The following is a 26,036-nucleotide window of genomic DNA, read 5'->3' as shown; positions in this document are numbered from 1 at the left end:
AAAATCCTTCCAGTAGCACCTTAGAGACCAACTAAGTTTGTTATTGGTATGAGCTTTCATGTGTATCTGAAGAAGTGTGCATGCACACAAATGCTCATACCAATAACAAACTTAGTTGGTCTCTAAGGTGCTACTGGAAGGAATTTTTTTTTATTTTGTTTCTCTTCATTCTGTTTCCCCTCTACTTCTGCTTAGGCAGCTAAGTATGTCATACCCAGGAGCTATAAACTGATGACTTCTTTTCATCAGGGTCAAAAATCAGTAGAGCCAATATATATTTTCCCTTGTGAGATCCTTTGAAGCAACTTGATTCATGTTTTGGAATAAATTCAGTAAAAACACATTTCAGCTTGTGATCAGCTGTAGAGTGCATAGAATCCCTGTTTTAAATTAAGGCTTAAAGCAGCTGCTGTAGTATAACATTCAATCGACAATTAATTAGACTTGGAAAAGCAAGATTGAAGCTTGATTATATTTAGGTTTGTGCTGCTCTTATCATCTGTGAGTGAACCAAAACCCATTCCACTTTACAATTATTCACAGTCTCAACGAGATGGTGTGACATTTATTCTTACAGATTACAGATGTTGTTGAAAGATATGAGTCATTGTTCCATAAAATTTCCCTTAAGGCTTGACTTGTAGGGTAGCAACCTTTTCATGACTGTGCAATAAGCAACTTGAAGCTGCATTCCTGAGTTGGGAATAAAATGCAATACAGTACAGTACAGAACAGAGTTAGTCATCTTTACGTGCCTTGATTTCAGAGAAGCAGTCCCAGTCCTGGACTGTGGCCAAAGCGTGTGACCACTATTATGAAAGTTCTGCATGGAATGCTTTTTCAGCGTAGTCATTCATCTTTCTTGAAACCCACTCTACATTTCATTTATGATTAAGCATTTCCTTAGAGAATCCCATTCTGGGCTATGGTACATAGTTCAAGTTCAGGACAGTGCAAGAGATTAGAGAAACTCCTCTATGAGGAAAAGCTACAAGTTTTAGAGTTTCTTAAGGAGAGTAAGGCAGGGTCATGATAGAAGTGAAGAAGAAGAAGAAGAAGAAGAAGAAGAAGAAGAAGAAGAAGAAGAAGAAGAAGAAGAAGAAGAAGAAGGGGAAAATTATTCATGATGTGGATAAGTTTTTTTCTGATTCCTCCCTCTCTCATAATATTTGAACTCGAGGCCATTCAGTGAAGCTGAATGCTGGAAGATTCAGGAGAGGAGAAAGGAAGCACTGCTTCAAGCAGACAACAGTAGCGAAGGCCACCAACATGGATGGTTCTAAAAGAGGATTAGGCAGATTTATAGAGGACAAGGCTATCAAAGGCTACTGGTCATAATGGCTTTGCTATATCTCCACTGTATGCCTCTGAATACCACTTGCTAGGAATCACACATGGGGAGAGTTCTGCTTGCAGGCATCTCATAAGCATCTGGTTTGCCATGATGAGACCAGGATGCTGGCTAGATGGGTCTTTGACTTGATCCAGCAGGGCTCCTCTTATGATTGCTTGTTCAGTGTTAATATGAGCAATCCTAGCACAATCTGAACCCTACTTTCCATGGGATTGCTTCTTGAACTTCCAGTTGTGTGATAGATTTCCATGAAGATGGACCCTTTGATACAAGCATGTATTACATACTGGGCATGTATTTGCAATACCTTCCAAATACCTCTTCCTAGGTAGGTAAGTGCTGAAGAGTCATGTGCTAACACTGAATCAAACGACAAAACAATCACAGTTTATCCTGGAACTTGATGGCATGAGATTGTTACCATGACTCAGCGATTATTTGAGGTATATGATAAAATATGCCAATCTCACCCGCGCTATTTCATTGAAAACATGTCACATCAAAGTATACATAAGTCGGGAAAACTGCATTGCAAAGAGGTAAATTTCCCTGCTTCTACTTATCTCACCAAGCAAGTGTTTGTAGAAAAAATCTACAAAATGAGGAATTGCCTTGGGAATAATATCACCTGGCATTATATATTGGCATCAGGTAAAGATGTTTTTGTTTTCCTGGGCATTTGAGCGGCATCAATGATAGGATAATGTATGACATTGTTTTCCACTGTATTGTGTTTTTTTTTACTTGGTTTTCAATCATTTTCGGACTTTTAAAATATCAGGAAATGACATATAAATCTCAAACTGGTAGTATCACTTGCCTGTATTGTAATAGTGAATTAACTTCCTTCTCAGCCCTGCCTCTCCTACAGAATTGCACTTAGGTACACACCACTGGTATAGGTAAAGAAATAATTGCCAAAGATGCTGCTGTTTTGTTTTTTGTTTTTTGTAGGGGAGAGATAAACACAAAAAGAAGACCTATGATTGCAGCAAAACTACATGTCCATAAGGCCACAAAGGAGCTGAACACTTGTAGGCACTAGATGCTATTCTAATACAGGAAGAAGCAGGCAAAGAGATAGAGAAATCTGTAAACAACAGTAGACCACAGAGAAGTTAGAAAATTATATTGCAGTTTATACTCCACAGCTCTACCTTGTGGAGGACCTCCTTCTTAAGCTATGTTCCTGCTATGTGTTGCTCTAAAGCTACTGTAGTCCAGCAACCACCCAATTAATGAGCATCATAATGGGTAGGTAACTCAGAACACAGGGGTTGAATCTTAGCAGCAGAGCACATGGAGCTGGCCTTGAGTGCAGACGATATCGAGTAAAATTGACCTATGGTCTGATTCGGTATAAGGCCATGCCATAGGGCTGTCAGCTAGGTTAGGAAAAGTTGCCCACTATGGACCTCTTAAAGGCATCAGAATCTCATCCATGAAGACATCTAGTCACCTTTACTACCTTATTTCTTTAACATATTGCTTCACAGTCCATATTGTATTATGCCATGTAGCAAGCAGGTCATTTGAACAGTTTGTCAAGAGCATGAACTTGCTCTTTGCGGCACTACCACAACCTTCCTGATACGTGGGTTTGAGTAGCAATGTTCATACACTCGTGATGAATGATTCAGATGACCTTTTCTCTGTGTAGTGTGCAGAGCTATCATGTGTCTAGGACTGCCTTATTCCTCATTGCAACATCTAAGGCTGCAGAGAATGTGAAAAAGAGTTTGCACACCTTGTTTTAAAAGTCTTATATAGCACGGGCTTGCAGTCTTTCTCTCCCTCTCTTTCCACATTCCTGAAGTCAACATAGAACACCAGGAAAGAAAAGACAGCACATGGGCTTTGTATTATGAATCTACTGCACAGGGGCAGGAACAAATTGACTGGGGGAAGGAAGTGTGATTGCTGTCTATACCAGTGATCATTCTCAATCAAAACAATAACAAGGCCCTAGTTAGTGACTTGTGCAGGCCTCAGCAGCTCATATATCAATGCCCAGTTTTTGTGCGCAACGTTGTTGACCCATTGCTGGCAAACTGCCATTGATTGAAATATATGTAAAGCTTGGAACAGTAATGGTAACCCCCCCCGCCTGAAATATGGAAGAACTGTCCACCTGACATCATAGGATAGTATACAGGCAAGCGAGCAACAACATCAAAATGGTTGTGATCTTTGGAGCATGTACTGTAGTTAACTAAATCCTCATCCTTCTCTCTATTGAATTAATTAGAAGAATAACATTCAAAGGCCTTTGTGTGCATGTGAGATAGGAATGGGAACGATGAAGCATGATCAGAGACTATGAGTGCATATGTAATGTCCCAGTAGCAGACAGACGGTGCCCTCAATTCCATTATTAAAAATTGCCACTGTCAGAAAAATTAAATGTAGTTGTATAATATATAGGGATGGTAATAAATTCTCATTCCTCCAGGCTCCAGGGATAGATTCAGCAAGGCTTTGCTTCTTCTCCATTTATGCCCTTAATACATTTTCAAGCTCTGCATAATAAACATGGCTTCCATGCCTTCTGTGCTCCTTTTGATGAAAACGTGATATACATTTTCGCTGGACTTCAGGCTGAGGACACCAACTGGGATTGACCTGGAGCCGATTCAGGCTGGAGTTCATATCCTCCTAAGCCCAAGTCTCCTTCGTAAATGTTTTCTTTGGTTGGAAGATGGGGTGGATCCATTCTGTTCTGTGCTGGCATTGGAGAAAGGTCTGAAGCAGCACAAGTCACAGACAGTTCATCGTTATTGACAATGAAGTCTGTATCATCATCCTTCAGTTGCTCCTAGGTGTTTTTTAAGAAAGGAAAATAAAATAAAATAAATGCTTTTCACTGACAGAATAAAGTCTTACAAGGTGGCTTTGCAGCTCCATTGAAATCTGACATATTTGATTTGAATTGAATGCTGTACTAGTTTCCTTTATATTTACTCATATTAAATGGCAATGCATTGGCAGAAAATGGAGTTTGTTTATTAATGGTTGGGTCCAATTGTTGTGCCTCCAGTGATGGAAGGATGATCTGGTGGAACTTAACATGTGTGGAACATGGATTGAAGCAATATTAGGCTCCCCCTCAGCCTTCAGACATCCATGTTACCTTCTATATTCTCCCCAACCCTCTGGAGAAACATTCTATTAGCTTTTCGAGGGCTTACTCCAGAGCACAGCTTTCCATATTTTTCATGTTGGTGACACTCTTTTTAGACATGCATCATTTTGTGACACAGTAATTCAGTTTTACTAGCAAAACAGAGGGTAAACTAACCCCTTTCCAGACCCAGGAGCAGCATGGGGATCATTCACATGACACACCTACACAATGCAGCCAACACACTAATGTGTCACAACACACAGTTTGGAAAGCTCTGCTGTAGAGGCCTACCCAAAATAATGAAACGTGGACATGCAATTTTGCTACTTACTCCATATGCTTTAGGGCTAGTCAGCAATCTGGCCACAGGATTACACCATTCTGGTAAAGTTGTAGTAAGTGGTGGGCCGGAATGGGTGAGAATTGGCTTCAAATATCTGTGAAAGATGTTAAGGACAAGTTCCCTCCTTATGCATATGTGAAACTATGAAGCACTACAATCACTGCAACCAGTGTTATAATAAACAAAAACAGGCAGTTGTCATCATCAACAAAAACAAACAAACATGGATAACGGGGAGTTTTGCTTCACTTTCACATGTAATGCAATTTCACATTTCTCACCTTCATTGTTCTCGTACACAGGGTTAATATTCAGCATGCCATGCAAGAAACTGTCTTTTTCAATAAACAAAATTCCACTGCTAATCTTTATAAGTATAGCTGTTAAAATATGAATGATGAAAATACATTATCTGCGAACAGATGATGCCTTAAAGATACTCATTACTGATAATCATCCCTATTACAGAGAACTATTGCATTCCAAATACTCCACTGCAAAGGAAGAGAGCTGCAACCGAGGTCTCAGTGTTACTTCACAGTGCTCCATTTGGAATGTCTCTATGGCATGACCTTGGCCACATTCACACCGTACATTTAAAGCATGGCTCATGGCTTCTCCCAAAGAAATCTGGGAGCTCTAGTTTGTTAAAGGAGCTGAAAGTTGTTAGGAGATCCCTATTGCTCTTACAGAGCTACAATTTCCAGAGTGGTTTAACAGTCAATACCACTTCACAGGGAATACTGAGATACTTATTACATAGATATAATATATGTTATATGAGATGCGAGTGGCGCTGTGGTCTAAACCACTGAGCCTCTTGGGCTTGCTGATTGGAAGGTCGGTGGTTCAAATCCCCACAACGGAGTAAGCTTCCATTGCCCTGTCCCAGCTTCTGCCAACCTAGCAGTTTGAAAGCACGCCAGTGCAAGTAGATAAATAGCTACCGCTGTGGCAGGAAGGTAAACACAGTTTCCCATGTGCTCTGGCTTCCGTCACGGTGTTCCGTTGTGCCAGAAGCGGTTCAGTCATGCTGGCCACATGATCCAGAAAGCTGTCGGTGGACAAATGCCGGCTCCCTCGGCCTGAAAGTGAGATGAGCGCCGCAACCCCATAGTCGCCTTTGACTAGACTTAACCATCCAGGGGTCCTTTACTTTTACCTTTTTTACCTATATGTTATATATTATTACATTTAGATTCTACCTTTCCTCCAATGAGCTCACAGTGGCATACATGTCTTCCCCTGTCCTCATTTTATCCTCACAAGCAACCTTGTGAAAGACTGGGACTGGCCCAAAGCCGCCAAGTGAGCTTCCTGAGGATTTGAACTCTTGTCTCCCAGGCCCTAGTCCAACACTCTAACCACTACACTGGGTCTTTAGCTATGGTTGCCTGCTGAACTGCAGTTGTCAAGGGCACCTGCAATATGCAAACTTCCTCTCGATGCTGCAGTTGCTGAGTGGTGAATATGCACACGTTTCAGCTTTAGCTTGTTTATCTAAACCTAACATGCCACCATCAACATGCCTGGAATACCAAGCGACACTGGGAACTTGTCAAGCCCAGAACTCTTAAGAAAAAATGTGATTGGAAAACCGGAGGGGATCTAGTCAGGGGATGTGTACAGCAAGCTATCTGGGTGTATCGTTTTCATCTAACATCTGCGATGCCCTGAAAAGGTGCCCCGACAGACAATTGCAGGCGAAAACTATTCAAGATGCAGCTGCATGGAGCACTTTGCATAAAAGAAGCAAATGGCTAGTAATTGTCATGTATACTTGGCTTCCTTCGAAGTGCCCACTCAGCATTTTCCAAATAAAACCTTCACACCCCTTCCCTTGTCACAAGCCAAACATATTTCATGAAATGTTAACTAACTTTACAGCAGGGAAGTGAGTGTGAAGCCGTTTCCTGTAATGTGCCCTTTCTCAGAATTCAACACATTCGTTTTACACTTCACACTTCGGTGCTCCTTTATATGAAATTATGTAAATACGCCAGAAACAGGCTTATGCTATTGTTTTGCACCTGTCGTTCCAATCTTTTCATCCAAAAGTGATTTATTGGGATGAAAGAAATCTGCTCATCTTGAGCAATTATATCATCGTCATATCTGTCGAGAATGATCCCTGCCAAGATTATTTGTAACTGATGTATCCTTTGACACTTTCCCAGGGTGCTATTTCCCTGTATCAGGAGAAGCTAGTCACCCGCTATTTATTTGCGGCATTTAAGAACCCTTCTCTCTCTCTCTCTCTCTCTCTCTCTCTCTCTCTCTCTCTCTCTCTCTCTTACATTTGATCACATTCTTTTGCAAGGAAAAAAAGGATAGGAAAATAAAAAAAGGCATTGAAGCTAAATAATGGTCTTGTAGTAATAACATCCAATGGTTTTGTAGTAAGAACAACAACACTCTCATGTTGACCAACGATGAAGGATCTTTCATCTCACTTAAAAGGTTCAACTTTTTACCACTGGCCATGATCCAAAGGGTCATGTGCACAGAGGAGGCTGATCTATGAGGGCAAATGGGGCACTGCCCCACCAATCTCAGTTGCCCTCAAATTAACTACCACTTGCCTGCATTCTTACTTATAAACAGTAGGGGTGCTTTGCCTGTCATTGGCTCTGACTCCACCTGCTGACTCTCCCTGTCTTCTGCCCACCCAGTCCCAATAGGCACCAGTCACCAGTGCATGTACACGCTGGGATTTATCAGGTCCCCTTGCCCTACATAAATATTTTCCTGAAGGTCAAGAGGACCATCGTCGACAGCAGCTTTGGATGGAATATTAAGGGCTGCAGCTGGAAGGGGAAATTGCCAATGGCTCCATAATGTCTGGAAGAACCTTCAATATGCACAAACATGTCTTTCGCCACTGTTTTGCATTAAGGGCATGATTCAGCCAAAGCTAAGCAAAGGCCCCTTGCTGAACATTTTTCTGCTGGAATCAGGGGGAACATAATAGTGCTTAACTGTAGGTGAATCATGCCTTACATTCTGGAAACATTCATTTATTCTAATTTCATGGTATGAGAAACACAATGTCCTTGAAGTACAAGGGGGAAAAACAATGTTCTCTTTAAAACTCTGTATTACGAAACTCTTTTAATAAACAAATGGCCCCAAGAAGTTTGTCAGGTTGAATGGGACCCAACAACATAATCTTCTGTTTGTACAGGATGCCCAAGTCAGAGTTAATTTGCAGACCTTTGTGGGTGGGCAGTTTTACCCGGAGAGAGGTGCTTTCTGTTGTGTGCTAGCTCTTCATCACTTAAGGCCATGTAAACCAGTTGCTAGAGGGTTTGGGGTTAATCTTAAAATGCTGTAATTTAGGGCAGCCTTCCTCAACCTGGTGACCTGCAGACGTTTAAGGACTACAGTTCCCATTAGCCCTGGCTTCCAAAGCGATGTTAGGAATTGTAGTCCAAAACATCTGGAGCACACCAGGATGTGGAAGGATGATTTTAGAGTGCAGGTTTGCAATGCGTGTTTCCATATTTGGGTTGATAGAACGCAAGAGGCTGTCTGATAACAAGTCCATCTAGCTCTACGGTTGTCTACACTAACTTGTAGCAGTTTTCCAGCATCACCTGCAGAGATCTTCCCCATCACATGTTGCCTGGTCCTTTAACAGAAGATGCTAGGGATTAAAGCTGGGATCTTCTAATGCAAAGCACGTACTCTACCACTGAGCGATAGTCTGCCCCCTGATATGATATGTGCATATAATGGGAACAGGTTAGTTACCTTCCAATATTGCATAAAGCACTGCTGCAGTTTTTTCAAAACAGTGCTGGGGGAAATATTATTTGTCTTGTTGCACCCCAAGGAGACATAGCCTTTCAGCATCACGTCTTTTGCTTTTGTGCAGAAACTCTGTCTTCTGTAAGTCTACTCTTACTCCTGATGAGCTTTGGCTTCCAGTGGAGCCAATTCTCTGGTGCTGGCTGGGTACTTCTGATTTTGTAATAACCTATCAACCTCTTTGTTGTGTCGTTAACTCGTTATTATTTTGCCTGCTTTGGAGCTCCACTCCTGATGGACTATTTTTATTGTTTTAATAAACGAAACCATTATGTTGCCTCTTGATTATCGAAACAATTGGTTTATTCCTCTCACAAAAAATGTTGTTGGCATCTATCTGTATCAAGAGACAATGGGAGAGTGTGCCTTCAGGGGTGAAGTCAAACTGTTGGAGAGTTACAGTGCTTGCTGTGGCTGTAAAGACCGATATGGAAGAGACACATTTTGTTGCCCCAGGGACAGACGAAGGTGTCAGGAGTTCAGCCTACACTCGAGTAGGACCCTGGCAGAGACACATGCCTGACTGGCATGTTCTCTCCCTCCTGGTCTTTCGTTCGGGAACTTCTAAAGCTTTCTTCAGCCCGAACATCACAGTGACCGATGCCTACAGACACCGGCACACTTAAGGATCCGCAGAGTTTGCGCATCTTGCGTGACAGACCTCAGCAACTCAGCATTTTGGCTAATCTACCTTTATTTACATATAAACACACATGGAGCACTGCAACATGGCTCCCTCTCTCTCTCTAGCATCAGACAGCAAAGAGAAAAAGAACAAAGGACAATAGTCCCACTTCATGGAACACAATAACACAAACATCCTGTCTCTGTCACTTCCCACTCTGTGGAGTCAAAACATATACCATCATGTGATAGACAAAAATCCTGTGACTGCAATCATGGAGCAGGAATTCTAATTGAAGGTGTCCGGTTGTGCTCATGCAGGTGTACCATGGCATTTCTTCTTTTTGAGCTTCTCCCACACAAATGGGGGAATTCTAATCTGTGTGCAGTAGCATTCCTTACTTCTAAAGCATGTCAGATCTGAGTTTGCCACAGCATCTCTCTTCTCTCTCAAGAAATGTTCTGGTGAGATGTCTGCCAACATTTCCAGTTCCACAGTTGTACAGAGTAACAACTGAGGAGGGTAGGAGCTGTCCAATGGCAACCATCCAAATGGCAAGCAGGGAAAAGTTGTGTACATAACTATTGTAGCACTGCTCTATACTTGACAGAGCTATGGAGGCTGCTTTCATTTCCCCCTCCTTCAGGTGCAGGACTCTGGCTGATATATCTATTTAGATGGAACAACTAAGAACATAAGAATGGAACAGCTGGGATTCAGGGGCATATTGCCTCGGATACTGGAGGTGACATAGCCAGCATGACTAGTAGCCAATGATAGCCTTATGCTCCATGAATTTGTCTAATTCCCTTTTCAAGCTGTCCAAATGGGTGACCATCACTATATCTTGGGGTAGGGAATTCCATAATTTACCTATTCATTGGTGAAGTACCTCTTTCTGTCTGCCTTTAATCTCCCCGCTTTCATTTTTATTGGATGAACTCTAGTTCTATCAGCTATTTCCTCTATTATGTCCTCACTTACTCACGTTTTTCTTTTATTTCTAAACTACCCCTTGCCCATTGAAACCCTTTCCCATAGAGGATTTGCTCCAGTCCCTTGATCATTTTGGTTGTCCTTTTTGTATTGTGGCAACCACAACTTATGTGTGGCATTCTGTGGGCTGCCAACAACTAAGTCCTATTCAAAGCAGACCCACTGAAATTAGTAGGCTTAAGTTAGTCATATTTCTCCATTTCAGTGGGTCTACTTTGAGTAGTACTAACATTAGCTACTACCCCAAGGGTACACAGATTTGTGTAAAGGCATAATGATATTGGGAGTTTTATTTTCAACCCCTTTCCTAATGATCCGTAACATGGAATTCATCTTTTTCACATCTGCTATCCACTGGGTTGACTACTTCATTGAGCTACCTGCTGCCGGTTGGCATCTATCTGTCTCAGGAGACAATGGTGGAGTGCAACTTTGGGAGTGAAGTCAAATGGTCAGAATACATGGCAAATGAAGTTTTCTGGTTGCGTTGCTGCAGATGCACCATGGTGTTTCTTCTCTTTGTGCTCTTCCCTGTGCAAGACATTCCCAGACGTTGAGGTTGATGCTGCCAGCATTCATGTCATTTTTGCAGACATCTCTGTAATGCAGAGGACTACTTGGTCTGCCAATGGGCCTGGTGCCTGAAGCCAGCTCCCCACAGAGCTATCTGCTATGACCCCTGCAGTTCCATGCTGCACCCCAACCTTGTATCGTAGGCTGGTAACTCTGGAGTACCTGCCCTAATCCTCTATTTTTGCTGCCACCACCTGTGTAAAACAGATTGAGGGATCATAACTACATCACATTTCTCTCCCCTGCTCCACCATATGGATTTTGAGGTTTATTATTACGGGAAAATCCATCCACATTAAAATAATGGAATTGATTATGCAATCACAAGATCCACTATTCTAAGTTTCCTGTGGCTTAACATTGAAACACTGCAAGTTTTGTAACAACGGCATCCGCAAGGGTCCATAAACACATATTGGGTGCAGGCAAATGGGCCATACCAAAATCAACATTTAGGATTTTAAGTAAACAATAAGCGAACTGACTACGTTTCTGACTAAACATGCAGGGAGTTATCTCCTCCCAGCATTAAAAAGGAACATGGCAATGCAGTGTTTTGAAAAAGCCCTTGTGTTTCAGGACACAAATTTCAAACTGGTTACCTAGGGGGAGAGAGCTTCCTGAATGGATCCACAAACCATTCTTCAAAGAGCATTCTAGAAGGGAAAAAAAAGCACGGAGCAAAAGAACGGCAAAGCAATAAATTAGGATATAATTGCAGATTTAGCATTCAATGGGAATACAAGAACACAGTTGCACTTGGGGCTTCATTTACAAGAACCAAGGCAGTTTTCTTTGGTAAAACTTGATTAGTCACTGGATTGGAGCACAGTAGCTCAGTTAAGTGACTCAATATATACATAAACAAACCAACCCTTGCTGGTCTATTTGTGTATGATTGGCCATTCAATGAATCATACCATTTAATGAGCAATTATAGTTCACGGTCCCTTGCTAGCAGGTATACTGGCAAGGATGGAAAGTGCTGAACCAAGATTTAATTTCCAGGCCCGCAGTCCTGGATCCATGGGGGGAAAGTTCTGATTGCAGTTCCATCTGATCTCTAGATTCCTGATGAACTGGGTGGGAATATCTGGAGTTTGCTTTAGCATGGCTTTTGCACACAGAGCCAGTCATATGGGTTTGGATCCCAAGAGTCCTTCTCAACTCTAGCCTGATTTTCTTCAGATGTGGTAGTCTCAAGGCTGGGAGAGGAGACCAACTCTTTCTCCCTCTTCTTCCTAGGTGGATCAGCATCACTGGGGGTAGCAGAGAGAATTCAAGCTCATTACCTGATTCCTGGCCTTGGGTCTCAGCCCCACCCTCTCTGGTCAAATTGTCTCATTCATTACCCAGGATTACAGGAATGGGGTCTGTCAGTGTACAGCCATGGTCTCAATCCACTTCTTTTCAATTATAGGCAAATCTCACTTTGGCTTTGGGGACCAAGACTGGGGGAGGGGGAAATCCTTCCAAAATTTCATTCTGGTTCATTGTACTGAATTAAGGTCACCAACACCCTGCTGCTCCACCAAGTAGGGACAGTTTCTCCATTCACTTGGCGCTGCAGATGGTGGTGGGGATGGAATTTCTTTCTGGTCTCCTTCCCTTAAATGGAGGGAGGGTTAAGATTATCTTTTAAGATGCTGCCTTCTCTCGTTCATGGCTTTCCCTCAGCAGTTCTGACAGACAGGGGGAGGCCTTTCATTAAATACCACAGGAATGATTGTGACAGCTGAGATAATCAAAAACAACAACCCTATTCAATCAATATAAATTATGGCAAATGAAGGAAATAATTGCAAGTGTTACCCTTTAAATTATGCAAGTGTTATCCGTTAAATTATGCAAATGTTATCCTTTGAGTTATGTCATCAGGACTACTGAAGGATTTTCTAGGATCTAGGAGTATATTTTTATATCGACTCCTTCTTCCCCTTTGGAGATACATTTCCACACAAACTAGTAATGCCTTAAAAAAAAGATAATAGTGACTGTTGCCCTATGACATCAAGGGAACTGTTTAATAGTATAATATTAAGAATCAGGGCTTTTTTTCAGGGGGAACTCAGTTCTGGCCCCTCTCAGGTGGGTGCCATTGACATTCTAAGAGAGCGAGGGAGGTGCTCATGGTGAGTTCCAGCACCTCTTTTTCTAGAAAAACAGCACTGATAATTATAAAAATAATATTTATTTATTCCTTCCTCCCAAAGGAGCACAGGGTAGGAAACAACAAAATAATGCAAACATTTTAAGAACATTAATTCTTAGCACTGTAGTCCTTTCATGCATAGTTTGCCTTGTGTGAATCTGAAAGAGCACTGTATCTCCCACCAGGCTTCTGCCTCTGATGATGCATGGACAATGATAAACTAGGAGGAAATGCAGCACTCTGATCCCCTCCCCTGGCAGCTGGCTCAAAGAGAAAAATCTGAGGATGGGAGCCTTTGCCTTTGGCTCCTTCTTCAGTCTCCACATGCAGAGGTCTCGAGGTCCTCACGACAGATCCACCTGTACTCCCACCTGCAACTATTTTCTAAGGTACCTGTGATCGGAGCCTTTCTAATTTATTTTTTAAAAGCATATTTTTCTGTGTTACCTGAGACGTTATAGATTTTAGTCGGGTGTCACTTTCAAAGAGTTTTATGCCATTTCGAATGCCATTTGTGACTCACAAATCACAGTGGTGCCAATGATGGATTAAAAAACAACAGCCGCAGAGTGATGGCTAGGAAAGCTCTGCTTCTGTTTCTGATCTGACTTCTTTCCTTTTTGCTCTTTTGTGCACTACACGGAACAAATGTATTAATATGAGGGCATTGCTTCCGAAAGCCAGACATTTATAGAGAAGGGAGCACAATTAAGTACAGCCTAAACAGAAGGAAGAGAACCCGGGAGAAAAAAAGAACTTGGCCTTGCATTCACAGCTAATAGACCAATTAAGTGCTTCCAGACACACTTCAGAATACAGAAAACTACCTGGCCTTCATTTGAATTCATCCAGTTGCTGAGCAGAGCAGATTTATTTATACACCGTAATTTGTACGCACCAGGCCAAATGTGGCCTGTCACTCATGCATTCTGGCCCACTTGAAGCGTATGCTTTGAGGCAAGTCTCAAAAGCAAATATTGGGCTTTAACAAGGGATTTCTAAAAGAAGACAGGCAAGCTGGAGCACTTTGTTTCACAGGAGAGCAGAGATACAGTGGGAATAAAGGAAATCTGGTGGAAAGGAGAGAACCCGTGGAATCAGAATTCTCTGAATTCAAACCCGATAGGAAAGACAAGGAAAGGAATACTGAAGGGTTATGTTGCTCTGTACAGGAAACAGTGTCCTACAAGCTAGAAATCTCAGGAGGTGTAGACCCTCTACAGTAAGGTAGGTAAGGTCAAGGACCCCTGGACAGCTAAGTCCAGTTAAAGGCGACTACAGGGTTGTGGCGCTTATCTCTCTTTCAGGCCAAGGGAGCCGGCATTTGTCCACAGACAGCTTTCCGGGTCATGTGGCCAGCATGACTAAACCGCTTGTGGTGCAACGGAACACTGTGATGGAAGTCAGAGCACACAGAAACACCATTTACCTTCCCGCCACAGCGGTACCTATTTATCTACTCACACTGGCGTGCTTCGAACTGCTAGGTTGGCAGAAGCTGGGACAGAGCAATGGGAGTTCACCACGTTGTGGGGATTCGAACTGCTGACCTTCTGATCTGCAAGCCCAAGAGGCCCAGTAGTTTAGACCACAGTGCCACCCGCTCCCCTTGTACTCTCCGCAGTAGTTAGCAGAGTTTAAGATGGAGGCAAGAGCCTGTGTTGGGAGAAGAACTTGAGGTCATTTGCCCCTCCCTTCTCTTATAACTAAGGATAGGTAAATATGTCATTGTACGAACTTACCCACTGCATTAAGCCATATACTGATATTTTCATCTGATTTTTAAAGTGTTTTCTGCTGATTCCTAGAGGAATGAGATTTTGTCATATAGCTAGATGCTTAACAGTTCATTGCTGAGTGTACCAACAAGATCCTGCATGAGAACGGAAGGATGAGAACGGAAATTGTGTGGCGGCGGCAGCGGGAGGCCCCATTAGCAAAAGCACACCTCAGGTTAAGAACGGTTTCGGGTTAAGAACGGACCTCCAGAATGAATTAAATTCATAACCTGAGGTACCACTGTACTCTGAAAAGCAGGCAGGTCTGGTCCTACCATTAGGCAGATGTAGGTGACTGTCTTAGATGCTGTAGAGGTGTACAGAATGGCAGCAAAGTGTTGGAGGACAGAGGGATGTGGGCCGTTAAGCCGTCCCTGCTGTTCCTTAAGCTAGCCTGCCCTTAGGTATGATAGAGGACGCTGATGATATCTTTTAAAATTGGGAATGCTAGGAATTGAAGCTGGGATGCTCTGCATTCAAAGCTTGTGTTCTACCACTGAGCTATATCACTAATCCCTAAACATGCAAGGTGGATTGGAATCATTCTTTTCATATTGGTGGTTGAGAGATGGTGATTCATAAAAGACCTCCTATTGCGCTTGTAGTTGAGTTGACATTTGAAACAATGACTTTCTGGCTTATATCTAACATGCTTTCCCTCAGCACAGCTTTATCTGTCTTCCTTTTGCACAGATTCCTAGTAAGCATAATTTACTGAGTTGATGTGCCCAGACTTTACCACACAAGAAGATAACTTATCTTCCCCACGAAGCTGATTTTGATCTTCTTGCAATTATAGCACCAGCAGCACAAAGCATTTCCTATCCAAAGCTCAGTTCATTTTGCATGCTGCAACTGACAAACTCAAACCACTGAGGGCAGACTTTGGGCTCTCAAATTTCAGCGGTGCCCTGTGCAACAGAAAATTTGGCACCCCCTCCCCACCTCTTGCACACTGCTCTACAGCAATGTTGTGGTGCTCCCTGAGGCCCAGCACCCAGTGCATCTGAACCGGTTGTGCTACCCTACAACCACCTCTGCTGAGGGCTTCACACCATACATGATGACTGTGGGTGCTGCAGAGGTGTCAATGTTACACTGTGCAATAAACATGTAACGCAAAAACACTGAGAAGTCATGCTGTAGGAAATACCAGTGCATCATTGATGTAGCCAAGGATAACAATTGCCGTACAAAATATGAAGTGGACCTTAATCCCAGATCAATCCATTCAGATGATGACAAGATGCATACTTCTTTAAAACCATCAAAGAATCTAGACAGGAACAAGTGTGACCTGATTCTATCTCCCTGTCACTAAGTAAATATCTAGATAGTAAATTAAGCAATGCATTGTGATGCAATTATCTTTTACATTTTTGTTTCTCATGAATCAAATGTGTATGTGGCTGTTTATGTGTGGGTGTCAGGGAAATGGAGTGATGCCAGCAGTATTCCATTTGCAGGAGCAGGTTCATCTTTCTCGTTACTGAAAAGGAAGTATCAGGCAAGAAGAAAGTAAATGAGTTGTATTACTGTACTAAATTAAATCTTACATTTGTCATGATTATTTGCTGCTGTTTCATTGCTGAGATTCTGTGAGCTTTGAGCCTCTCCTTTTTTAAAGGGTGACACAAATAGTACTTTGATTACGAAATCTCATAATTGCTTTCCTGTTGAATGTCTCGGCAGCATTTCTCTGGAAATGCATTCAAATAATAGCCCTGGTCCAGTCCTAGTCCCTCCATCACCTCACAGATGAAAATAGAGACCAGTCTCTGTCCACAAGTAAGGGGTGGCGCATGACAGTTCAGTGGGTGGAGCCAGGACAATTCAGATGACATAGGTCAATGAAGTACAAAGTAAGCAGGATGCTCAAAATAAGAATATGCGAAAGAAAGCACTTCTAAAGCAAGTGAAAAACACAGGATTCGATCCAGAGAATCACTAATAGGAGTTAATCTGGTGTAACTGGGACATTTTCTTTCTAGGTACAGCTCCTAGATTTCCAATAAGTTATTTTAAGAGTCAGGGAGGGGTGCCAACTTGAATAAAATATGGGGGGGGGGCATGTAAGCCCCACAATCAATCACAAGATGACACACACACAAACACACCATTTGAATGGCAATGCCCAACAACTTTAGGGGGAACCTGGCCCTCTAAAATATTTTATTGGTGGGGGGACCTTTGCCCCTAGGATATGGCTCCTATGGAGTCGGGGGACCTTCATGAATGTCATGAGAGGAAGCACAGGGACCCGTAGGTGGGATTTGTGTGATAGGGAATCAGTGGGAACTAAAGATTCCCTCTTTGCACAGCATTGCACTCGTGCAATGGGTTCTCTGGATGCATCTGTTTTTTATATTGTTGATAAATATCATAAGTGTCATGTTGGTATGATGCTGTAAATAAACTAGCTTCAGGTGGGTTGCTGTTCACTTGCCAGGAAACTAGAGTAGCAGCTACACCACCTGATGAGCCGCTTCTGATTAATATAGTGGAAATTGTTAGATATATTATAGTAACAAATGGGTGCTGAATTTCAGAATAGGTTTGGTGTTGTTTTTTTAAGAGTACTTTTTAAACTCAGCATGTTGTAGATTGTATAATTTTGATATTGTTTTTTGGGTAGATAAACAGATTCTCGAAACATGTTTGGACAAAGAACACTTGCACATCTGCCTCTTTTCTACTTTTGACTTGTTCTATACTTGTTTTTGATCCTCTTTCAAGGAGAGTTAAAACTCCTTCCTGCTCTCACTTCTCCAGAATTGCTTTGCTGACCAGATTAAGGCAGGTCCCACGCCTGCTTTGAAATCTGTTGAGACATCAGATGACAGACCTTCTGCATCATGTCTTGCTTGGCCCTTAGCTTTTATTCAATGCAGTATATTAAAAAAGATTGTAACTCTTTCATAAGCACACAATTGCATACACACCCACCCAAAATGCCTTCACCCACCCACTCCTCTCCATCCAAACCAGCACTGTGGCTTACTTTCCCACCTTTTGCAGCCACTGCCAAAATTGGTAGGGTCTTGGGGGTAACCAGAGGAATTCGGATTTGGATTTTTGGATTTGATACCCCGCTTTATCACTACCCTAAGGAGTCTCAAAGCAGCTCACAATCTCCTTTCCCTTCCTCCCCCACCACAAACACTCTGTGAGGTGAGTGAGGCTGAGAGACTTCAGAGAAGTGTGACTGGCCCAAGGTCACCCAGCAGCTGCATGTGGAGGAGCAGGGAATCGAACCCAGTTCACCAGATTGTGAGTCCACCGCTCTTAACCACTACACCAGGAGGCATTTCAGGCCCTCATACCACTGGGTCACCCACTCCTGCTATAGTGCAACACCGAACAGCAGAAGAAAACCATCTGCTTTCCTAGAGACCACATCTTTGTTTAGCTGATCTTCCAACCACCGTCTCTGGTACTGTTGGCAAAGCATTCTGGTCTTGTGGGAGAAAAACATATAAGCAAAAGCAAGCATGTGGGTGAAACTCAAAAACAGGAGAAGACCTTTAGAAAAAAAACAGCGCATATGGCAGAAAACATTGCCCCCCCCCCATGTGGCTTTGAAAATATAATATGATTAAAACCTTGCATGGAACAGAGAAAAGGGAAGCAAACAAATCTACTCTCCACTTCAGATCACCAAGGCACTGGGGAGTATTGATCAGCTAGAGACTTATTGTATACTAGCTGCAGCTCGGAACATTCTCAGCATGGAGTCTGTTAAAACAACTTGTTTATTATCTTTATGGTTCCCATATCCCCACTCTGCTCAGCGATATAATGTTTAGATTGCAGCATCTGGAAGCATGAGACAAATTATTCTTAGGCATCCCGTTGTGGGTCTGCTAGTAATACAGGTCTAGGGTTTTTCCCCCCTTTCTGTTTGCACCTTCAAGACCATGTTATTTTCTTCTTTTTATATCGTTATTTCCATGCTTTCAGCCAACACAATATCTCACAATGAGATCAAAAATATAGGCTCAGCATAAACACCCTCTCCCCCAAATGCATACATTATCAATGGGAGAAAATAGTGGTTAGCATAGTAAGCTGAAATATTGTAAAATGCTGTATCCTTTTTTCTTGTGCTGTGGTTATTCAAGTTCTGGTTCTTGTCCTACTCAGGCTGTATTTCCTTCTTCTTACTCACTGGTTTGCACTGTGGCAGCTAAAATGTCAGCTTCTGTTTAACAAGGGACATTATAAAATCACCCTGCTCTGGCCCACTTAATAAAAGGAAAAAATCAGGCACATATCCATGTCAATGATGCGCCCCATTGCCATTCAGATGTTCTTGGGATGCTGTATATGAATCACTTGCTGGTCTAACATATCTCTTTGTGCCTTTATGTCAATGTGGCAGAGGCAAAGGATCTACAAGCAGGGGCCAACAACTGTCCTGACAAGTCACCAGGGTTTCAGTTGGAACATCTCCCTTGCATGGTTGAAGAGTTCCCAGGGACTGGGATGACTCTGCCCATTCAGGCTGGCAACTATCCCAGAAGCCAGATCCCTCTTGCTGTTCTGGCTTCTGGGATTCAGAATTTTTTTTCTCTTGTTTTCCTCCCCCCAAAACTAGGTGCGTCTTATCGTCTGGTGTGTCCTATAGAGTGAAAAATACGGTAGCTTGCCAGGTGTAATTGAGGAAGCATCTTGCAATTCCATTTTCCCCTTTCATTTTTAACTCTGTGGCATAAGGAAAGTGAAAGTGCTTCAAAAAGATACAGGTACTTCTATTCAAAGACACAGTATGATTTTGCATACTTTTATAATTATAATGGTTCAATCGACTATGTATTTTGGACAGGTGTTGGTTCTCATAGAATTATAGAATCATAGAGTTGGAAGAGACCACAAGGGCCATCGAGTCCAACCCCCTGCCAAGCAGGAAACACCATCAGAGCACTCCTGACATATGGTTGTCAAGCCTCTGCTTAAAGACCTCCAAAGAAGGAGACTCCACCACACTCCTTGGCAGCAAATTCCACTGTCGAACAGCTCTTACTTTCAGGAAGTTCTTCCTAAAGTTTAGGTGGAATCTTCTTTCTTGTAATTTGGATCCATTGCTCCATGTCCGCTTCTCTGGAGCAGCAGAAAACAACCTTTCTCCCTCCTCTATGTGACATCCTTTTATATATTTGAACATGGCTATCATATCACCCCTTAACCTCCTCTTCTCCAGGCTAAACATGCCCAGCTCCCTTAGCCGTTCCTCATAAGGCATCGTTTCCAGGCCTTTGACCATTTTGGTTGCCCTCCTCTGGACACGTTCCAGTTTGTCAGTGTCCTTCTTGAACTGTGGTGCCCAGAACTGGACACAGTACTCCAGGTGAGGTCTGACCAGAGCAGAATACAGTGGCACTATTACTTCCCTTGATCTAGATGCTATACTTCTATTGATGCAGCCCAGAATTGCATTGGCTTTTTTAGCTGCCGTGTCACATTGTTGGCTCATGTCAAGTTTGTGGTCAACCAAGACTCCTAGATCCTTCTCACATGTACTGCTCTCAAGCCAGGTGTCACCCATCTTGTATTTGTGCCTCTCATTTTTTTTGCCCAAGTGCAATACTTTACATTTCTCCCTGTTAAAATTCATCTTGTTTGTTTTGGCCCAGTTCTCTAATCTGTCAAGGTCGTTTTGAAGTGTGATCCTGTCCTCTGGGGTGATAGCCACCCCTCCCAGTTTGGTGTCATCTGCAAATTTGATCAGGATGCCTCTGGACAGCACTTAGGAGATACAAACCAAACGTTGCATTCTGTTTCCTGAGATCAAGGAGTAGGTTTTTGGTCTGTGTTTGGAGACAATTGGATGCCATTTTTGAGTCAAGAAGGTAGACTGAAGCTTTCAAAACTACAGCATGCATTGTAATCACAGTTGCTATGGATTTACTCAAAGTACACAATGAAAGCAGAAATGAAATGGCTACTCCAGGATCAATCAGGGATATGGCAGGCAGGAGGACCATTGTTTAGCCAGGGACTAAAGCTCAATTCCGGCCTTAAATTTAGATGCTTGTTAATTTATTTGGCATTTGATAAGTTTACCAACTTTATTTTTATGTAAGACCAAAACATAGTCCATTCTCTCAGCTTAGAGCTGCAAATTTAAGCAAATGAGATGTGATTTGCAGCAGTATAAAAAAGAAATCTCAAAAGATCTCAATGATCAAGCCATCTTCCTCAAACAAATATATTCCACAAAATTTAAATTTGATTTGAAGCCAAAGAAATTGCTTCAAGAAATTCAAGTTATTTCAGTATGCAACGGTGGCAGCTAGGGTTTCAGTAGCACAAAAATGGAAGACATCAGAAATCCCAATAGTCATGGAATGGCGGGTAAAATTCTTCGAATATACGGAACTAGCGAAAATGACAGATAGGATTAGACACCAAAAAGGATCAAAGTTTGTAGAAGAGTGGAGTAAATTTATAACATACATAGAAATTAACTGTAGAAGTTTAAGAACTACAGCAGGATTAATATAACTCGTGTGATGTATATAGAAAAGCTGAAGAAACTGTAAGAGAAGAGGAATAGTAAGAACACCGCAACTGGGAAGGAGGGAAGTCGAGGTGCGAATTAGCGCAATGTAAATAATATGACATTAAGTATGATTGTAAAGATTGTTTTATTTTGTTTTTCATTTTGTGTTTTTTCCTTTTGGAAAACAATAAAAAGCATTTGCAATAAAGAAAATTAAAAAAAGAAAGAAAGAAATTCATGAACTTGGACTCTCTGGGATGTTTCAGAATATCACAATCACAATGCACAGTATTTGTCCATTTCCTTGTACCAGTGGCTTCAGGTGAATACACCTTCAAAATGTTGAAGCAGGGAAAGAACTATGGTTGTTCAGTTATGGGGCAAGAGTGTTTGGATGGGTTTGCCATGATTAATATAAACTGAAATGGGATTAAATCCAATTATTTCCCTCAATAATGAGAGCCTTCACAAATAAAAGGGCTAGATAAGCATTTGTTAAAGAAAAAACAAAACCATTAAAGTTATGTTTCTCTTTTTGGGGTAGCTTATTTTGTTTTTGTGTGTTGTTATTTTTTTTATTATGGCTAGGAGCTACAAAAATTGAAAGTGGTCTGAGCCTCTCTGGATCTCCAGGAGGGCTTGCTTTACTCTAGTGAATACATTGTCAACGAATTGTAATAACTCCAGTTCATTTTTATCTACTTTGATTTGATTGTTGCTTATATTTTCCCATTTCCAGGATCCCCCCCCCCTTGCCATTCAGGATAGTGACAGCAAGAGACCTTCAAAATGAATTCTTCTGGTTATTAATGCACTGATTTTCTTCTTGCTGAATTCTATCTGATACTGGAAACTGGCTGCAATGAATTTTAGCATGTTACTGTCAATCATAGCAGCTTATCTAACTTTTACTTGGGTTGAAATTGGAAATTCCTAAATAATGTGACACACAGCCTTAGGTTGTTCTCAGCACAGTGATTCCTGGCAGAGTGTCTTCAGTTCCTGGAACATGACAGATAGTGTGTTTCTACACAGTCACTACCATTCAGCTAGGGCTGTATATATCTGGAAGCTGGCTTGTGCATCTTTCTTGGTAGCAAAAAGACAAAACAACTGTGCAAATAAACAATATGCATACACTTCCCACCACTCGAAAGCCCACCCCCATCCTTACAACAGCTGACTTCCTCTTTGAGGGGCAAGATCATGGGGCTGTTCTTGCATACCCATCAACTGCCCCAGAAAAAAACATTACATCCCATTTTTTCTTGAGAGAGGACAGCAGCCAAAATGGCTGTCGTGATCTTGTGCAATTTCAGGCTGCACGTCTTTTGGGCATGGCACCAAAAATATGCATTTTGGGGTGCTGCACAAGATCGCTCCCCTGAAAAAGCACTTTTTCAGTGCTGTGAACTTTCACGTGCATTATGGGGTGCTGTGCCTGAAAAAGCACTTTTGGGGGGGCCGCAATCTCACACTGGCCATGTGACTTGTACAGTAGTGCAGACCCGGAAGATGGCGTTCTGGATTTGGGCTGTGTCATGTTGGAAGCTACAGTCATACCTTGGTTTTCGAACAGAATGTGTTCTGGAAGTCCATTCAACTTCTGAAAAGTTTAGAAACCAAGGCACAGTTTCCGATTTCCTTCTGATTGCGCAGGTGTGCCAGAAACAACAGCGGAAGCTGCGTCGGACGTTCAGCTTCCAAAACTCTCTGGAACACTCACTTCTGGGTTTCAATCATTCAGGAGTCAAAACACATGAGTACCAAGGCATTCAACAACCAAGGTACGACTGTATAGTCTTATTTCTCCCCATGACCCTCTTCCAGGAACAGACAAACCGGGGCAACCACTAAACTGAAGTACCACCTCCTTATATTGGGTGCTAAGACAGACAAAAGCAGCCCTCTTTTTACTGCCCTCAGAAGTTTGGGTGTGTGTGGCAGCTGAGAGATTGGAACATCTTCATAGCAGCAGCGGCAGAGCAAGCCGATTGGGCACCTGGGCTGGCACGCATTCCCTGCGCCCAGGGGTGGGGCCAGTCACCCACAGGGCAGGGTCAGCTGGGGCAGGATGCTCCGTGGGGCCTCCGAGGAGTCTGCCTGCCTCCTCCTACTCAGGCACCCTACAACTGAGGGGGAGGCGGCGGGCGGACCATTTGGGCAGTGCGGAGCCTGCGGGCGCTCAAGCCACCACGTCACTCCCAGGAGAGACGCGTGGCTTGGGCACACTGCAGGTCCCACGGCGAGTACCGCCCAGCATTTTGTCACCCCCCTCAGTGGTGACACCCGGGTTGGACCGCCCCCACCACACACCCCTTCCTCCGCCCCTGCATAGCAGTATGGCAGCCAGTGGGCACTTCATATTATGCATGCCATAAGTGATAAGACCAGACATTTCTTGAAGCCAAATGGAAGAAAGAGTGAGTTTACACTAGCATTTCATTAATCTATAGAAATAATCCTACTGTCACTGGGCCTTAGTTGATGGCAATTTGGTGCCAACTTATGTCTGAAGGATCTGGTAGAAGTTTAGTATTTTGTTCCCTATGGTCCTTGAAGAGAGCAGACAGTTCAGGAGTAGAAGTATATCTAATGCTTTGGAGAGAAATAAGACTTTTCAGTCTTACTGAAAAATGGCAAAAGCATCCATTTTTCCTTGCTGCCAGGGACTAGTCAACACTTTTCTTCCCAGAGCCAAACTAGTCATGATGCTGTGTGAATGCATCAGCACACACTTTATTTGTTTTCCCTGTCTTAATTTAATAATGAAAAATGAGTGATGAAAATAATTTAAAATAGTGTTGGACAGCTGATGGGAAAGCTTTTTGGAAGTCCGCCTTGAGAACTGCAGTTATTACACACCCAGTAATCCATGCTCAAAAGGGATGTGGGTGGTGCTGTGGGTTAAACCACAGAGCCTAGGACTTGCCGATCAGAAGGTCAGCAGTTTGAATCCCCGCGACGGGGTGAGCTCCTGTTGCTCGGTCCCTGCTCCTGCCAACCTAGCAGTTCAAAAGCACTTCAAAGTGCAAGTAGATAAATAGGTACCACTCCAGAGGGAAGGTAAACGGTGTTTCCGTGCACTGCTCTGGTTCGCCAGAAGCGGCTTAGTCATGCTGGCCACCTGACCCAGAAGCTGTACGCCGGCTCCCTCGGCCAATAAAGCGAGATGAGCGCCGCAACCCCAGAGTCAGCCATGACTGGACCTAATGGTCAGGGGTCCCTTTACCTTTACTTTACTAGGTTCTGAGTTAAGCAGTACTTAAGTTCAGTAGTTCTAAGTAGGCCTATGTACATACATTTTGGCTGCATAAGTGGCCAGATTAGATGTGTGCAATGCATTCAGCATGTTTCTTTTTAAAATATCTAGCAACTACATATTTAAAATTTTGATAAAAGAATCAAAACTTTATTATTTATTTTCCAGAACTATACAAGGAAACTTTGCATCGCTTCATAGCACAACCCAAAATCCAGTATTGAGAACCTTGGCATATTTACTCTGAAGGAAGCCTCACAATGTTGACTGCATAGGATTGCAGCCAAATGCCATTCTAGGTTAAAACATAAGCCAAACCTCTTGGGAGCATGGGATGCTCTCTGGGGTTTTTTTATATGTCTGTTTCTCAGGGTAGGATTCATTATGTGTTTTGTTTTTGTTTCTGTGGAAGAAAGAGGATATTCTCTACTCCATTTGAACTGATAAAATACCACTGAGATTGTGCAAAGCCCACATCCTATCTAGGATTTCAAGGCAAAAGTGGAACACGATAAACTAGCAACAATGGCTTTAAAAAGAAATAAGAGAGTGTGCAGAGGGGAAGAGAAATACAGAAATCTTGCTGAGCAGAATTGTTTTGCCTTTGGGTGAATTACAAATGCAGAGTCTTCCATGGCTGCCTTTTTAAAGGGAAAGATCTGCATCAGAAAATGAGACAATATGTCTAAGAAAAAATTCACCCAAACCCTGCTTATGCTCCACTCTGTTGATGCTTTATAGAACAGCAGCAAAAAGACAAATCCCTACCTCACGGAGCTTATTGCAGACGGAGCAGAGTAGAGTAGAGTAGAGGAAGGAGAGGTCAGTGGAGATGCAGGTAACTGGGGGAAATGTTATTTCAGCTGAATTACATGTACCCAGGCTTAGCTTTAGCAAGGGATGGGGATTAAGGAGATATGCCAAAGACTTCATGGGAAAAAACGGGGGTTGGGAACAAACCTGAAGTGGGGAGAGGCAACATTACATCAGTGTCCTAGAAGGGAGTTCCAAGGAAAATGGGCAGCACGATAGAAAGAGCTTTGATATGCTTGAACTCGGAAGTGATTCATACAATAAGGGGAAGCAGGCCCTTTGCCTTTGAAATTCCCACAAGTTTCATTCGGTCTCACGACAGCTCACCTTATTTGATAAGGCCTTGCCATAGCATCCAAAATGCTCACTTCTGACTGACAAAGTACGAGAAGAAAGAGCAGCATATTTGGAAATCCTCACACTGGCTCTGTAGCCTCCCACATCTCTGCAAGTGTCTTCGTACTATAAAGAACACTCTCTCTATGGACCCAAGGCAATTCCACCCCCCACTGCGGCTTTCTCTTTTGCTTGCTCAAAACTTGCACTTATCCTTTGTTATTAACCTTTATGGTTCCTGACTGGGGGTGGTGAGGGGATATTTATATTAAGCAATTAAAAACAGAATTATGCACACTTATTGCCAGGGCCCTGACAAATCATACCCTTGTACTGACAGTCACAGATTAGGAACTTCCACACCTAGC

The 26,036-nt window shown here is 42.6% G+C and overlaps 1 protein-coding gene across 1 annotated transcript in view; it reads right to left on the bottom strand.

The window, feature by feature from the left end:
- Positions 1-452: 452 nt before the first annotated feature.
- The window catches only part of SLC9A9 (solute carrier family 9 member A9), a 261,350-nt gene continuing 235,766 nt past the window's right edge, over positions 453-26,036 (bottom strand). Inside the window, exons 15-16 of the mRNA XM_083613281.1 lie at positions 4,810-4,915; positions 453-4,169 (exon numbers count right to left, since the gene is read on the bottom strand). Of these exons, the coding sequence (XP_083469407.1) occupies positions 3,948-4,169; positions 4,810-4,915 (328 nt within the window). The 3' untranslated portion in view covers positions 453-3,947. The remainder of the gene's footprint in view (positions 4,170-4,809; positions 4,916-26,036) is intronic.

The sequence above is a fragment of the Podarcis filfolensis genome (assembly GCF_964270895.1).
Source record: "Podarcis filfolensis genome assembly, chromosome: 5".
Taxonomy (NCBI): Eukaryota; Metazoa; Chordata; class Lepidosauria; order Squamata; family Lacertidae; genus Podarcis; species Podarcis filfolensis.
The sequence above is the reverse complement of the archived record's forward strand: the minus strand, read 5'-3'. Positions and strand labels throughout refer to the sequence as shown.